The 13938-nt window shown below is 39.3% G+C and overlaps 1 protein-coding gene across 2 annotated transcripts in view; it reads right to left on the bottom strand.

Annotated features, from left to right (window-relative positions):
* elp2 (elongator acetyltransferase complex subunit 2) overlaps positions 1 to 13938 on the bottom strand; it is a 100976-nt gene that overhangs the window by 26888 nt on the left and 60150 nt on the right. For both annotated transcript variants that reach the window (XM_012964648.3, NM_001015799.1), the window contains 4 exon segments: positions 11804 to 11873; positions 8931 to 9026; positions 5605 to 5662; positions 2412 to 2484 (listed from right to left, as the gene is read on the bottom strand). In XM_012964648.3, the coding sequence (XP_012820102.2) occupies positions 2412 to 2484; positions 5605 to 5662; positions 8931 to 9026; positions 11804 to 11873 (297 nt within the window).

The raw sequence follows: 13938 nt of genomic DNA, 5'->3' as shown, positions 1-13938 counted from the left end.
ATTTTTACCTCTCTCATTTCATTTATTAATTATTTTTTTTCTGTGTGGTTCAGGTGCTCTGTGAATGCTGTTCTCATCAAAGAAATCTATTCTTTGAATTCCAGCAACAATACTTTGTCATAGGACAAATGGGTAATCGTCTCTCATCCTTCCTATTGCCAAGACATAGGGCAGGTCTTGGGCAGGCTTAGTCACTTCTCATTTATCTATCAAAAAAGTAACTGTTTCTTGAGGCAATCACTCAGCTCAGAATGAACAAATCTCAGTGCAACTGACATTTGTAAACATTATTTAGGTTAAACAAAGTAATTCTACTTTTCAGGAATGGCGGTTACTATAATTTGAGGATTTTTTTTTTCTATATGTCCCCTTTAAAAGTGATTACAGAAAAAACATTGTGCAATATACTCTTTGTTTAACATGACTGGATTGATAAGGGCTTGCTATTAATCTACCTTTTGCCTATTATTTCAATCATGTAAAATCTAAGATATTTGCAATTTCTTAAATTAAACAGAACAAACAGGAAAATCACAGCTACTCCATTTTTGGTCTTCATGTCGTAAATAGATTGCCAGTGCACGGATAATTGCCCTGCATAATGGACTCCTGTTAACAAGAGTCACAACAAAGGGGGAAGGGAGGAGTTATATATTGGTAATCTAATTATCTCCCTCACAAGGACCAAACATAGAGTACCTTTAATTTCCCTGTTTGTCATGTTTAGTGAAACAAAAACAAAACAAAAAAAATACAGCAAAAAATGCATTTGTTTAGAAATTATTAGAAAATGGGAAAAAATATATGTTTCATTCAAGAGATAAAACAAAGTTGTATATTGATTTCACTTTTTGAATTTTTCGGATATTATTACAAAAAGCCATCATTTTATTTTCTATTTATCTGGGAGGTATATATTACTCATCTTAGACTTACTGCTACAGAAACATAATGGGACAAAATTGTATAAATATGTAACTTCTCCCCCCATAAGTACACAACATTCAAAAAAATATATAGCAGGGAAAATAAGTATTGAACAGATGTTGGTAACAGCCCAAGTAATCCACACATACAAAGAAATCAAAACAAATAAGTCCATACATGAAATGTACTGTATATACTCGAGTATAAGCCTAGTTTTTCAGCACCCAAAATGTGCTGAAAAAGTCACCCTCGGCTTATACTCGAGTCGGGTGCCATGGGTCACTCCAGACTAGCACCCTCTGTCCTTTGTGTGAAAATGAGGTCACCCACAACCAGACCCTCCAGTGCCCTGGCCCTCTCCCAAATTCATCTTCATCTACCATCCTCACCTGTCCCATTCTGCACTAGACATTGCACTTTATATTCTATATAAACTATACATAGTTTTGAAGGATTTTAACTCTTTGTGTTTTAGCTTGGTTGCTGATTGAGCTAGTTTACTGTATTTCTTTAAAAAAAAATACTTTTTAAACATATATAAAAACTTATACCCCACTGATGCCTCATTTAATGTAATTTTATTGGTATTTATTTTGACTATTGAAACTTAGCAGTAGCTGCTGCATTTCCCACCCTAGGCTTATACTCGAGTCAGTAAGTTTTTCCGGTTTTCTTAGGTAAAATTAGGTACCTTGGGTTATATTCGGATCGGCTTATACTCGAGTATATACGGTAGTTAAGTGGACGCTCTTACTGAAATGTATTTTACACTTAATAGAAAAGCCTTTGTTGGTAATGACAACTTCGAGGAGCCTCCTGTATCAAGAAACTAGTCACATGCATTGATCAGGTGTGATTTTGGCCTATTTTTCTGCACAAACTGACTTCAAATCTTGAATGTTCCGGAGGCCTCTTCTATGAACTCTGACCTTCAGTTCTTTCCATAGATTTTCAATTGGATTCAAATGGGGGATTGACTGGCCCATTCTAGCAGCTTTATTTTCTTTCTCTGAAACCAATTGGGACCATTGCTTGCTGAAATGTCTATCCTTGCTTCATCTTCAGCATCCTGGTAGATGGCAGCAGTGTCTTATGTCCCGGTACATTTCTCCATTCATCCTTCAATTACATGAAGTCTGCCAGTACAATATGCTGAAGAACAGCCCCACACCATGATGTTTCCACCTCCAAATTTCACTGTTGGTATGGTGTTTTTGGGGTGATGTACAGTGCCAAACTCCTGCTCACAAAAACTGCTTGGCAATAAAAGTTCCAGAAGCGCCAAATCAGCTGGCAGTTAAAGGGTTAAAGACTTGAGTTGTTACCGACATCTGGTGTAAATTTCACGTCAATAGCCCTATTAGAAATATATTTACTGAGAAAAACCTTGACGTGTTCAATACTCATTTTCCCTGCTGTATATATTTTTTTAAATAAATTTTTATTACCCTCATATTTCTGAAATAGTTATATTTTCAAATTACCTTACATGCTGAAGCAATAACAGTTTTTGCACTGTTACAAGCCACAGCAAAAATTTCATAGCCATGCCCATACCTGAAATAGAGAAAGATTACATTATTAATTACAATATCGTTACAGATTATTAAAAGTAAAGTATTCTTTTGAACAACTTGAATCCTCCATTGCTCAGACTTATACTGATTGTATTAACATGGCCAGGGACTGTACCATAAAGGAGAGGAAATTCCATTATAAACATCTGTCAGTTGAGAAATTAGATTTTAAAGGAACAGTAACACCAAAAAATGAAAGTATATAAAAGTAATAACAATATAATGTACTGTTGCCCTGCATTGGTACAACTGGTGTGTTTGCCTCAGAAAGACTAATATAGTTTATATAAGTAAGCTGCTGTGTAGCCATGGGGGCAGCCATTCAATTGAGAAAAGGCACAGGTTATTTAGCAGATAACAGATAAACCCCCATTATATGGGGCTTATCTACTAGTTATCTGCTATGTAACCTGTGCCTTTTCTCCTTTTTTCCAGCTTGAATGGCTGCCCCCATGGCTACACAGCAGCTTATTTATATAGTAGCTTTTCTGTAGCAAAAACACCAGTTTTTTGCAGAGCAACAGCACATTATATTTTAATTACTTAAAAACATTTTAATTTTTTGATGTTACTGTTCCTTTAAACTCCACTAGGGACAGAAGTGAACAATTAAACAAACTGTAAAAGGCTGCATAATAAATTGTGGTTTGGATCTGGGGGTTTCCATAATTTGGAACACCATACCTTAAGCCTGCTAAAATATAACTTAGACATTAAATAAACTCAATATGTGTTAATTATATCTTAGGGACAGGTACAAGGTACTGCTTTCTTATTACAAAGAAAAATGAAAATCAATTTTAAATGATTTAATCAATACCAAGTCTGTGGGAGATGGCCTTCCTATAATTTGGAACTTTCTGAATAATGAGTTTGCAGATAACAGATACCTGTACCTGCCTTTAAAGCCCACAACAAAATGTACTGCCTTAGAAAGTGATTGTTCTGTGTTATCTGCCACCTGCTTCAAGTAAGCAACACACTCAGCTGTTTGTTGCAACATTATTTATATATTATAGAGCAGTGCTGCCCAACTTCTGTGGTGCCGAGGGCCGGAATTTCTCTAGCATACATAGTGGAGGGCCGCTAATGGAAGCCAGTTTTGACCTTTTGAGCTTTTAAGACAATGCCCACATTAATGGTGGTAGCGCAGCAAAAACCCAAATGCTTGGTGCTCACTGCGGGGATATCAACAATAATTCATATGTGAAAGAATTATATTATGTCATATTAGGAAACACCCTTAAATCCATATGCCACCTCCTCCTCCCCTGTGGATAGAACAGCTATAGGGCAGGTAGATTATGGCACACACAGGCAGCATAGGGCAGGTAGAGTATGGGACACACTGGCAGTACATTGTTTGCCCTATGCTGCCTGTGTGTGCCATACTCTGCCTACCCTATGCTGTCTGTGTGCAATACTCTGCCTGCCCTATGCTGCCTGTATGTGCCATGCTCAGTCTGTCCTACCCTGCCTGTGTGTGCCATACTCTACCTGCCCAACCCTGCCTGTGTGCCATACTCTGCTTGCTCTACCCTGCCTGTGTGTGCCATACTCTGCCTGCCCTATGATGCCTGTGTGTGTGATACTCGGCCTGCCCTATGCTGCCTGTGTGTGCCATACTCTGCCAGTTCTATGCTGCCTGTATGTGCCATGCTCTCTCTGCCCTATGCTGACTGTGTGTGCCATACTATCACTGACACAATGTTGGCACTACTCCTACAGTCTGAAGGTGTGAAGAGGTGAACTATGTGGGTGCTTACAGTCTGAGCCTTAGGTGTGAACAATGCAGTGAGTGAACAATGCAGGGATTAAAAGGTGTGAACGGTACAGGGGATTACATGTTTAAACAATACAGGGGGTTTGCAGTCTGAAGCTGAGGTGGGGGGACAGTTAATCTCAGTACTGATATCATTTAAAGCTTATCATATCAGTACTGATATAATTTAAAGGTAAGCCATCAAAGCAGCCAGGCAGGTGGGGAGGGGCACACAGAGGGGGGTCGCTGGCCGCCAGTTGGACAGCACTGTTATAGAGGATGATATACCAAAAGCTACAAATATAAGGGTGTAGTAATCAAGCTGTTGCTAAACTATACTTCCTAGCATTATCTGCCAAATGTTTCATCTAAAGACTAAAGTAAGAGAAAAGTATGCAAAATATCTCTAACAAAAGGAACATGTTGCTTAACACTTTAAGCTTATTTACCATTATGTTTATTTGTCTGAATTTATATATATATCCACGCCCACGTCCACGCCCAGGAAGATTAGCTACATTGCCATGGGTTGCAAACTTCTTGATAATGTTGCGCACTGTGGACAAAGGCAAATCTAGATCTCTGGAGCTGAACTTGTAACCTTGAGATTGTTGATATTTTTTCACAATTCTGGTTCTCAAGTCCACAGACAGTTCTGTTCTCCTGTTTCTGTTGTCCATGCTTAGTGTGGCACACACAGACACACAATGCAAAGAACTTCTCTCTCGCATTCAGGTTTGATTTTTATATTGCCCACACCTGTTACTTGCCCCAGGTGAGTTTAAAGGAGCATCACATGTTTGAAACAATCTTATTTATCCTCAATTTTGAAAGGGTGCCAATAATTTTGTCCAGCCCATTTTTGGAGTTTTGTGTGACATTATGTCCAATTTGCTTTTTTTCCTCCCTTTTTTGTTCTGTTTCAATACACGCAAAGGGAATAAACATGTGTATAGCAAAACATGTGTTACTGCAATTCTTTTCTGTGAGAAATACTTGATTTTCTAGAAAAATTTCTGGGGTGCCAACAATTTTGGCCATGACTGTATATATATTATATTTTATAATATATATATATTATATAATATATATATATTATATAATATATATATATTATATAATATATATATATTTTATGTTCAGGATCAGTGTTTTACTTTTGTTGATGCAGACTATAAATGTTTTTTAAAGTAATGTCCTATTTTTAACTAAAACATGTAAAACTGTTGTGCACTACTAATGGAATCAGGGGGATTCATTTCATATATCATATAAAACACAGTAAATAGAAGTAGCTATTTATGAGATTTTGTTTTGCAAATTGGGGCAAGGACCTACAGCTTTTGAACTTCTGGCCAAAGTGTATTCTGTAAAAGATGATCTTCTGTTGGAGGTTCTGCAAAACCAAACAAAAAGTGACATTAGGGGAAAAAAACAAAAAAACATGGACAATATTTTTCAGATGTTGTAATATATATATATATATATTGAAGAAGAGTACATTTAGTGCTTGAAACGTTGGATTTTTTTCATTAAAACTTTTTTCACCTTGTGTGTGCGGCTCTCCCAGCAACCTGTATCTCTCTATATAGAGATACAGGTTGCTGGGAAGCTGCATACCATGAAAATAAATAATACCTGGGTGCCAGTGCAATAGGCGTAGATGTACAGGATTGGAATGACAGCACACAGGTTTTTCACAAAGGAGTCTTGTAGTTTTAAATAAATAAATGTGAGGCTTTATTCTGTCCGACGTTTCAGCTCCTAACTGAAGCTTTCATCAGGGACAGTAACAACACAGTGCAGTATACACGTTTAAAAGCCCAAAAGGGCGCCAATGTTGTTGCTAGGCAACCCCCACAAACATTAAATGTGACTAACAGAACAAAACAAACAAATCACCAAAGGTGCATAGAAATATATATATGTCAATCGTGAGCTGACAAGGATAATATGTGCAGTATTATTGGGTGAGCGAATGTACAGACCTGAGTGACAGATAGCAGTCGGCAAATCTCATTAATAGGTGCAAAAAATGAAAATTGGATAGATGCTGCAAGTGTTTATGTCAACCCCAGAGGCACAGGTCATTAAGAACACTGTGTGTAAGATCGCGTTGCCCTTGCTAGGCAACCACATAGTGCTGATCGTGCATCAAAAGTCCGGGTGGCTTCAGCAATACGTGTGCGCAAAGAGCGCTGGAATAGAGTGGTACAGCCCACAAATATCTGGGAACAAGTGTTAGCCGTGAGTACCCAAGTCACCGGAGGGGTGCTTACGGTATCGCAATGCTTGAACACTATAAGTAAACAGCGCACCCACAACAAAGTGAAGTGCTTACGAATAGAGACAACCCGCCAGCAGGTCAGCACTATATGCTGCAACCTGCATAGACCAACAATGTATTGCTTGTTACACTACTCACATACGTGGTACCAATAGAGTGTGCCAAGGTGCCAATGGCCCTACGCAGGGCGAGTGTATGTGCATGAGGGAGGTGAGCGCCTAAAGTCCCCACTTGCTCAGTGCGTCAAATCCAAAAAAGGGGTGTTTAACGTGCCCCCCGCGGGGCACGGTACTATGGCTCCAAAAGAAGGGGGGGTGGGTACACCTGCTACTCATGAAGAAGAGGGCATGGGTACGCCTGCTACCCATGGGAACACCATATAGAGAGAAGTGGTAATATGTAATGTTGCCACAAGAGGTCGTGCTTACACTCAAAAACGTTATCACTGGGCCCAACAGTGAAGTTGCAACAATGTTTCTAAGGAAGTATCACATATTAACAGAACAAAAGAATTGAAAGTACAAAATGTAAAAAAGAGATACGCCAGTTGAACCTAATCATAAATCTAAAATGGAAGATACACAATTGCAGTAGAAATGTAGAAGAGGACGTTTACAATACATTACAGCAATTTAAATAAAACATCCTAATGGCAGAGTCTCATTTAAGCCCCGTGGAGCCACACAGTCCAATTTATGTATCCAACAGGATTCCCTCCTGAATAAGGCTAAAGCTGGCCATACACACACAGATAATATTGTACGAAACCCCGTTTCGTACGATAATCGGTGCGTGTATGGCAAGTCGGCGAGTCGACTGATATCGCAGGAGGCTGCTGACTCGCCGATTGGCCAGGTTAAAAGATTTTGATCGGGCGCCATAGAAGGCGCCTGATCAAAATCTGCCTTCAGGGCTGAATCGGCAGAAGGAGGTAGAAATCCTATTGTTTCTACCTCGTTATCTGCCGTTTCAGCCCTGAACGGTTTGTGGCCGATTGTACGATCTTTCATACGACCGATGGTCGCACAAAAGATTGGAAATCGCAACGTGTGTGGCCACCTTAAGTCCCTGTCACCTCCCCTCGATAAGGGAGGCTGATGGTCAATAGCCATACATTTAAATGTAGGCAGAGAATGTTGCATGTTCAAAAAATGTTTTGCGACTGGTTGGTTTGATTCTCCTTCTTTGAGAGCTCTGCTAATAGCAGAGTGGTGGTTCCCAATACGCTCTCTCAGAGTGGTGACAGTTTTGCCCACGTAGTATAATCCGCAAGGGCAAGTGATAATGTACACAACAAAGGCAGAGAGACAGCACAGTCCATGTAGGATTTTATATCTTTTACCCGTATGTGGATGTGGCCACTTAGAAGGCACCTACATGTGACGCAGTCCGGGCATTTGTAACACCCGAGTTTTTTATATGAAGAAAGCCAGTCCTTCTGTTTAACATCCTTGTTTTTAAAGTCAGTTTTGACTAGCAGGTCTCTTAGGCTACTCCCCCTCTTATAGCCAATAAGGGGCTTGTTGGCCTGGTATAGGGATAATGATTCATCCTGATTAATCATAGGCCAGTTTTTGTTGATACTTTCTGTTAGTGCCCGGGAGGTGGATGAGAAAGTTGTTGTAAAAATTAATGGTGCTGGTTGTTTAGTCTGTATGCATTCTTTGCTGAGCAAGGTGTCTTGGGCATGGTTCAAGGCTCTTTGGAGCTGTGCCTGCAGGAAATGTTCCAGGAACCTGTCGAACATCTCTTGAAGCTGTATTAGTTGAGCTATTGTTTCTAATAACCCTGAGGAATTGGGAATACGGGATACCTTTAATTGTAGCTGGAGGCATGTAAAATGGAATTTCGATCTGTTGGTTTGCGAAAAAGCCTGGTCCCCAATCCGCCACTTGTTTTGAAGATATTGAGATCCAAGAAATCGATATTGTCCTTGTGGTAGTTCAGTGTGAGTTTAATGGGGCAATTCAGGTTATTAAGATGCTGGTGGAAGGAGAGTAGGGATTCCTCACATTCAGTCCAGATCAAGAACAGAAAAGGAGGCCTTTTGTGGCGAGGTCGCCAAATTAGATCTTTCACTGATATTCCTGCCTTAGGGTGGGTGATTTCACATTGATCAGATCATTTGGCCCAACCAGCCGATGCTTTCCTCGCTCCAATGGGATCTTTAAACCTGCTCAATCGACATCTGGCTGATTTTCGGCCAGATAGGCCCATCTGAGGGCCCTGTACACTGGCCAATAAGCTGCAGACCATTGGCAGGTTTTATCAGCCCATGTATGGTTACCTTGACTTATTTAAGCACACAAGTTAAACATAAAATGAAAAAGTTATGCTAATAATTCTGCTAAAAGACTACCTAAAAATGGTATCTAACCTGTAAGGTTAAGAGGTTGAAAATTTGGCTGGGAGTACTGCTCAGAAACACTGTTATACTTTCCTTCTTCTTGAGTTGATTGGATAAGAATTTCTCCTAAAGAAAAAAAATATAAATCTTCAAATGTACCAGTTTTAAGTATGTATTAAAGGGAACATATGCCATAAATTTTTACAAAGCACTAAACCATGTAAAATAGAAGTGCTTTAATTTTAGTACCTTGGATCCAAATATGCCCATAACTGTTTAAAAACTGTGCTCTACCCACCCCTTTTGCAAGCTTCCAGACTCTTCAGTATGTGGCTGGGAGCCGCCGGCACTGATCGACTTCAGCAACAGAGCAGCAACTGCTCTGCTCATGCCCCTACCTTCCCTTAAGTTACAACCTAAAGAAAACAGGCTATTTACCATGGATGTCTATTTTTGTGTATCTGCCCTTTACTTGTTATCTCCAAGAATTTTCTGTTGGCCAGGAATTTCTGGTATATGATTGGCATTCTTCTGAGAAGTAAAAGTTTTAGTATATAAGTAAGGTATATACAATTCTTTATAGACAGGCCAAAAAAAGTACAAATTAATGTCCTGCTTGAGGCAGCACAGGATGGAGGACAGAGTGCTCAAAAGTAGAACATCTAGACCATCCTACATAAAAGTGGGAGAAAATGAGGTCAGTGTTTTGTAATAACTGCCTCATAGCTGGCCTATAATGTCATGCTCATGCTCAATCAAACAGAAAGTAGACAAAAAGTTTTAGTAGTAGTTTAGTAGAGAGTTTATGTTGGACCCATAGGTCCCCAAATGTAAAGGGATTTTGCAATATAATTTATAAAGTATGCCAATAGATTCTGGGGAGCTCTTGTTACAATTGTTAAAAGGGGTCGTAAAGTCATCCCATTGAGTTAAGGGATTTTGGTAGAAATAAGATTGATTATTTTGACAAGAGAAAGAAAAAAAATAATGCAGTTATATTGGAAAGTTGCTTGTTTTAGTTATTCTATCAGAATCCATTAACTAAATGGGATGACTTTACATCCCCTTTAACTAAATCCAAAGATGATTGGCAGGGAATGTTTTAGTCATCCATAATTTGGTTAGTGCTTTCCCCTTCTTCCTGGTACAGTGTGAAGACCCGCCCCCTCTTCCTGTTCAACAAAATCTTTCTACTACAGGGTAATCAAGGAAGAGAGTCTTCTTTGCATGCCTGACAGAGAAGAAGCCTTCTCGGAATGCACAGAGAAGCAGGAGCCACTGTGCAACAGCAGATTTTTTTCTGTGCCCATACATAACTGCCTGACTCACTGTGCTTTCCCAGAAAGCTTTTTCTATGTCAGGCATACACAGAAGGCTATCCTCTTTGACTACCCTGTAGCTTTTGGTTGCATAAAAGTACACCCCAACGTAGATAATGTAACAGTAGACATGAGAGCACTATGTGTTAAGACCCTTAAAAGTATGTTTACTCCGTGATCACTAACTGTGTGTATAAACAATTAAGCAAAGACAAGTATACAATTTTAGAAAACTGAATTAGAAAAGTGGCACTGGCAAAAAACTTTGTTTTTCATGAAATAATTAGGAAAGCAGGGATTTATGATACAAAATATACAGCGAGGAAAAGGTGTTTATTTTAGGAATTTAAGTATTTGATAGGTCAAGGAAAGTCAAAATCTACTAAGTACACTATTAGGGCTCTGGCACACGGGGAGATTAGTCACCCGCGACAAATTTCCCTTGTCACGGGCGACTAATCTCTCGAGGCAACTTCGGCGATTTGCCGAAATCGCCCGCGCAGCGTGTGCCATCCCACCGGCGACTTACATTTTCGCCGGTGGGATGGTAGTTCGGGGAGATTAGTCGCCCGTGACAAGGGAGATTTGTCGCAGGCGACTAATCTCCCCGTGTGCCAGAGCCCTCAAATAGTACTATTTACTATTGCTATGTAAAAACGCTATATTTCTGGCTTGCCAAATGAAAGATTTACAGAGATACACCTACTACATTCTACATACTTGTTTCAGTGAAAGGCGCTGCCATCTTTAACAAGGGATGCCCACTCCCTTTCCCTCACTGTCTCTACTGAGCATGCTTCCCCAACATCCTCCCTGCGGCCACCCGCTCCCCGCTGCGTCCTTCTGTCCCCCCCCCCCCCCCAGCAGCTGCGTCCTTCTGTTTCTCCCCCAGCTCACACACCGACTCGTCGCCACCAAACCCCCCCCCCCACTCCACTCCCCTCCCTGCAGCAGCTGCCTGATGGCTGCATCCTCTTGTTATGGCCCCAGCATCCACTTTTTATAAGGGCGGCAGTCGCCATAGCAACCAGACGCTAGGGGGAGCGCTCCTGCTTGTGCGCATGCGCCGTCTACAGTCCTGGTCATAGTGTCTGTGCGGGAGCGTTACATTATGGGAATCGAACTGAACGATTGAAATAAGGGGAGACTTAAGGGCACTATTGAGACAACTGAAGGCATGCCTGCAGCTTGAGATTAACTCTTTACTAGCCTTTCCTTCTCCTTTAATAGAAACCATTTAAATGAGAAAGAAAATATTGCCAGTAGAAAACATTAATAATGTGCCTTTAATTGATTTATATTTTCAGGGAACTAATATTAGCAGAAAAGTATAAAACTGCTATCCACGGGCAAAATTCATAATACTAATGAATCAAAGGATAAATGATTACTATAATGAGGGGCTGAACTCTATCATTGTTACCATGTGCCATTATAACTAAAGCTAAAGTATCTTGTCCTTCAAATTATTTTCATTGAAGAAAAAACTAAAATCTAGTCTGCAGGCTTATTTATTGTCATGAAGAGATTGGCTTGCCAAGTAACGCATTCACTTTCGCCTCTGGATTTAAATATTAATCTTACCATGAAAGACTGCTTTATTCGACAAACCCAAAGCTGGCACAGTAGCACCTTCTGGAAGATTGGTGTCTTCCTAGAGTAGCAAAGGAATATAAAAGTCAACAGCAAGCAAAAAGTTCTATACAATCAGAAAAGCATGTATGAATTTCATTTCCTATTCTTTTTTTTTTTTAATTCAGGGAACCTTCCAGTGTATCAGTGGTTCAAGCAATATTTTAATTCAAATTGCAGAATTTGGTTTTATTATACTGGGAAGAAGCTAATACTGTACCTGTTAATACAGGTTTGGGATCAATTATCCAGAAAGAATTACGTGAAGGCCATCTCCCATTGACTCCATTATAAGCAAATAATTCTGATTTTTTTTTTTTAAATAATTTACTTTTTCTTTGTAATAATAAAACAGATTCTTGTACTTGATCCCAACCAAGATAGAATTAATCCTTATTGGAAGCAAAACAAGCCTATTAGGTTTATTTAATGTTTAAGTAATCTTTTAGTAGACTTAAGGTATGGAGATCCAAATTACGTAAAGATCCCTTATCCGGAAAACCCCAGGTCCCGAGCATTCTGGATAATGGGTCCCATACCTGTACTGTATTTGTACAAACTCTCTTCAACAAATACACTATTATATAACACTGTCCTGCTGTAACTTACTGCAAACAGGTTGCAACATATGTAAAGAGCATATTCATAAAATTTATCCCGCAACAGCAGCAAATCACAGTGTTGAGAGATTATTAGGGCTATTTCACATAGTGTTATTGTAAATAGCTTGTAGAAGTTGACTGTCACTAATGGATCCAGCGCTACTTGTTTTCCTTTCCAACATCTACATTTCAAACACTACTAGTGGTATAAATACCTCAAGTGACATAGTTTTTAGTATTCATTAAAAAGCTGATACTATCCTGCTAATATTGCCCAGTTCCCACAGCAAGACTATAAATGCATCTGTGTTATCTTTATTGAAATGTACATTTATCAGTACAACCTGACTTTAAAAATGTTACATATTTTTCTTTGTGGATGTTGAACAATATGATTTTACAGAACTGATCATGTATTGTTGTTTGTTCTTTGCTTTCTTAACATGTTGCCAAAACATCTTATTTCTCCTATATACTCTTATTGCTTTCTAAATCATTTCCTTGCTATTCCCTGTCCATTCCCTTTCCATGTTTTTTTTAATGGCTGCCCAGAAGACTTTATAATAAATTGTTCAAGTAAAAAAAAAAAAAAACAAATCAGTATAAATGTCTACATTAAAATGATGTGCTGCAAACTTTAGCCCTATTATAACTTTAACTTTTGGCATTAGTAACCTGTGTCAGCAGTGAAAGTCAATATTCTCATTTGCTTATCAGATTAAGAAAAAAGTGCTTTCAGTTTGTAAGTAGTCTAGGGTGGAAATCTTAAAACCAATACAAACATAATTTAAACACAAAAGTAATCAACAGATAGCCATTTATGTAAAGCAATGAAAATATAAAACCCGTAAGATATAAATCTAACTGTTTTGCTTTTAAAAATTACATTACTATATCATTAAAAGCATTAAAGGACATGTAAAGCCTACATTCGCCTACAGTGTATATCAGTTGGGCATGTCTCCCCCACCCAAATGTCATCATTTGTACTGCATATATCCCCTCCGTTTGCCAGCACCATCACATTTTCCTAAAGCAAATAGCAGCTTTAACCCTGTGGCCATTTTCCCACTGACATATAATCAGTTACATTCAAATCTGCAAACAGCATATACACACACACACATAAAGAATACAGACTCACACAGGCAGAACTGTCTCTAATAAAAGTTCTGCTTTGTTTGTGCTGAGCTCAGGAGAGAAAGGAGAAAAAAACTGAAGCAGACAGCTAGAGCTGAGTTTCTATGGGAACCAGCAATGCCATCTCTTCACTGGCTGCTAGACTTGGGGGGGGGGGGCGTGTTTAGTAATCTGAGCTTAGAACAACTGAGCATGCCCACAAGCCAACAGCCAAAGCAAATTCCTGAGGGAGGTGGGCGAGTGGGTTACAGGAGGAGAAGGAAATCTAAGTGATTAAGGGGATGCTACTACGGTATTAACCTCTGGACAACCAGAGTGGCAGGTATTGAAAGATTTCAAAGAGGC

This window comes from Xenopus tropicalis, chromosome 6, assembly GCF_000004195.4.
Source record: "Xenopus tropicalis strain Nigerian chromosome 6, UCB_Xtro_10.0, whole genome shotgun sequence".
NCBI classification, from domain to species: Eukaryota; Metazoa; Chordata; class Amphibia; order Anura; family Pipidae; genus Xenopus; species Xenopus tropicalis.
The sequence above is the reverse complement of the archived record's forward strand: the minus strand, read 5'-3'. Positions and strand labels throughout refer to the sequence as shown.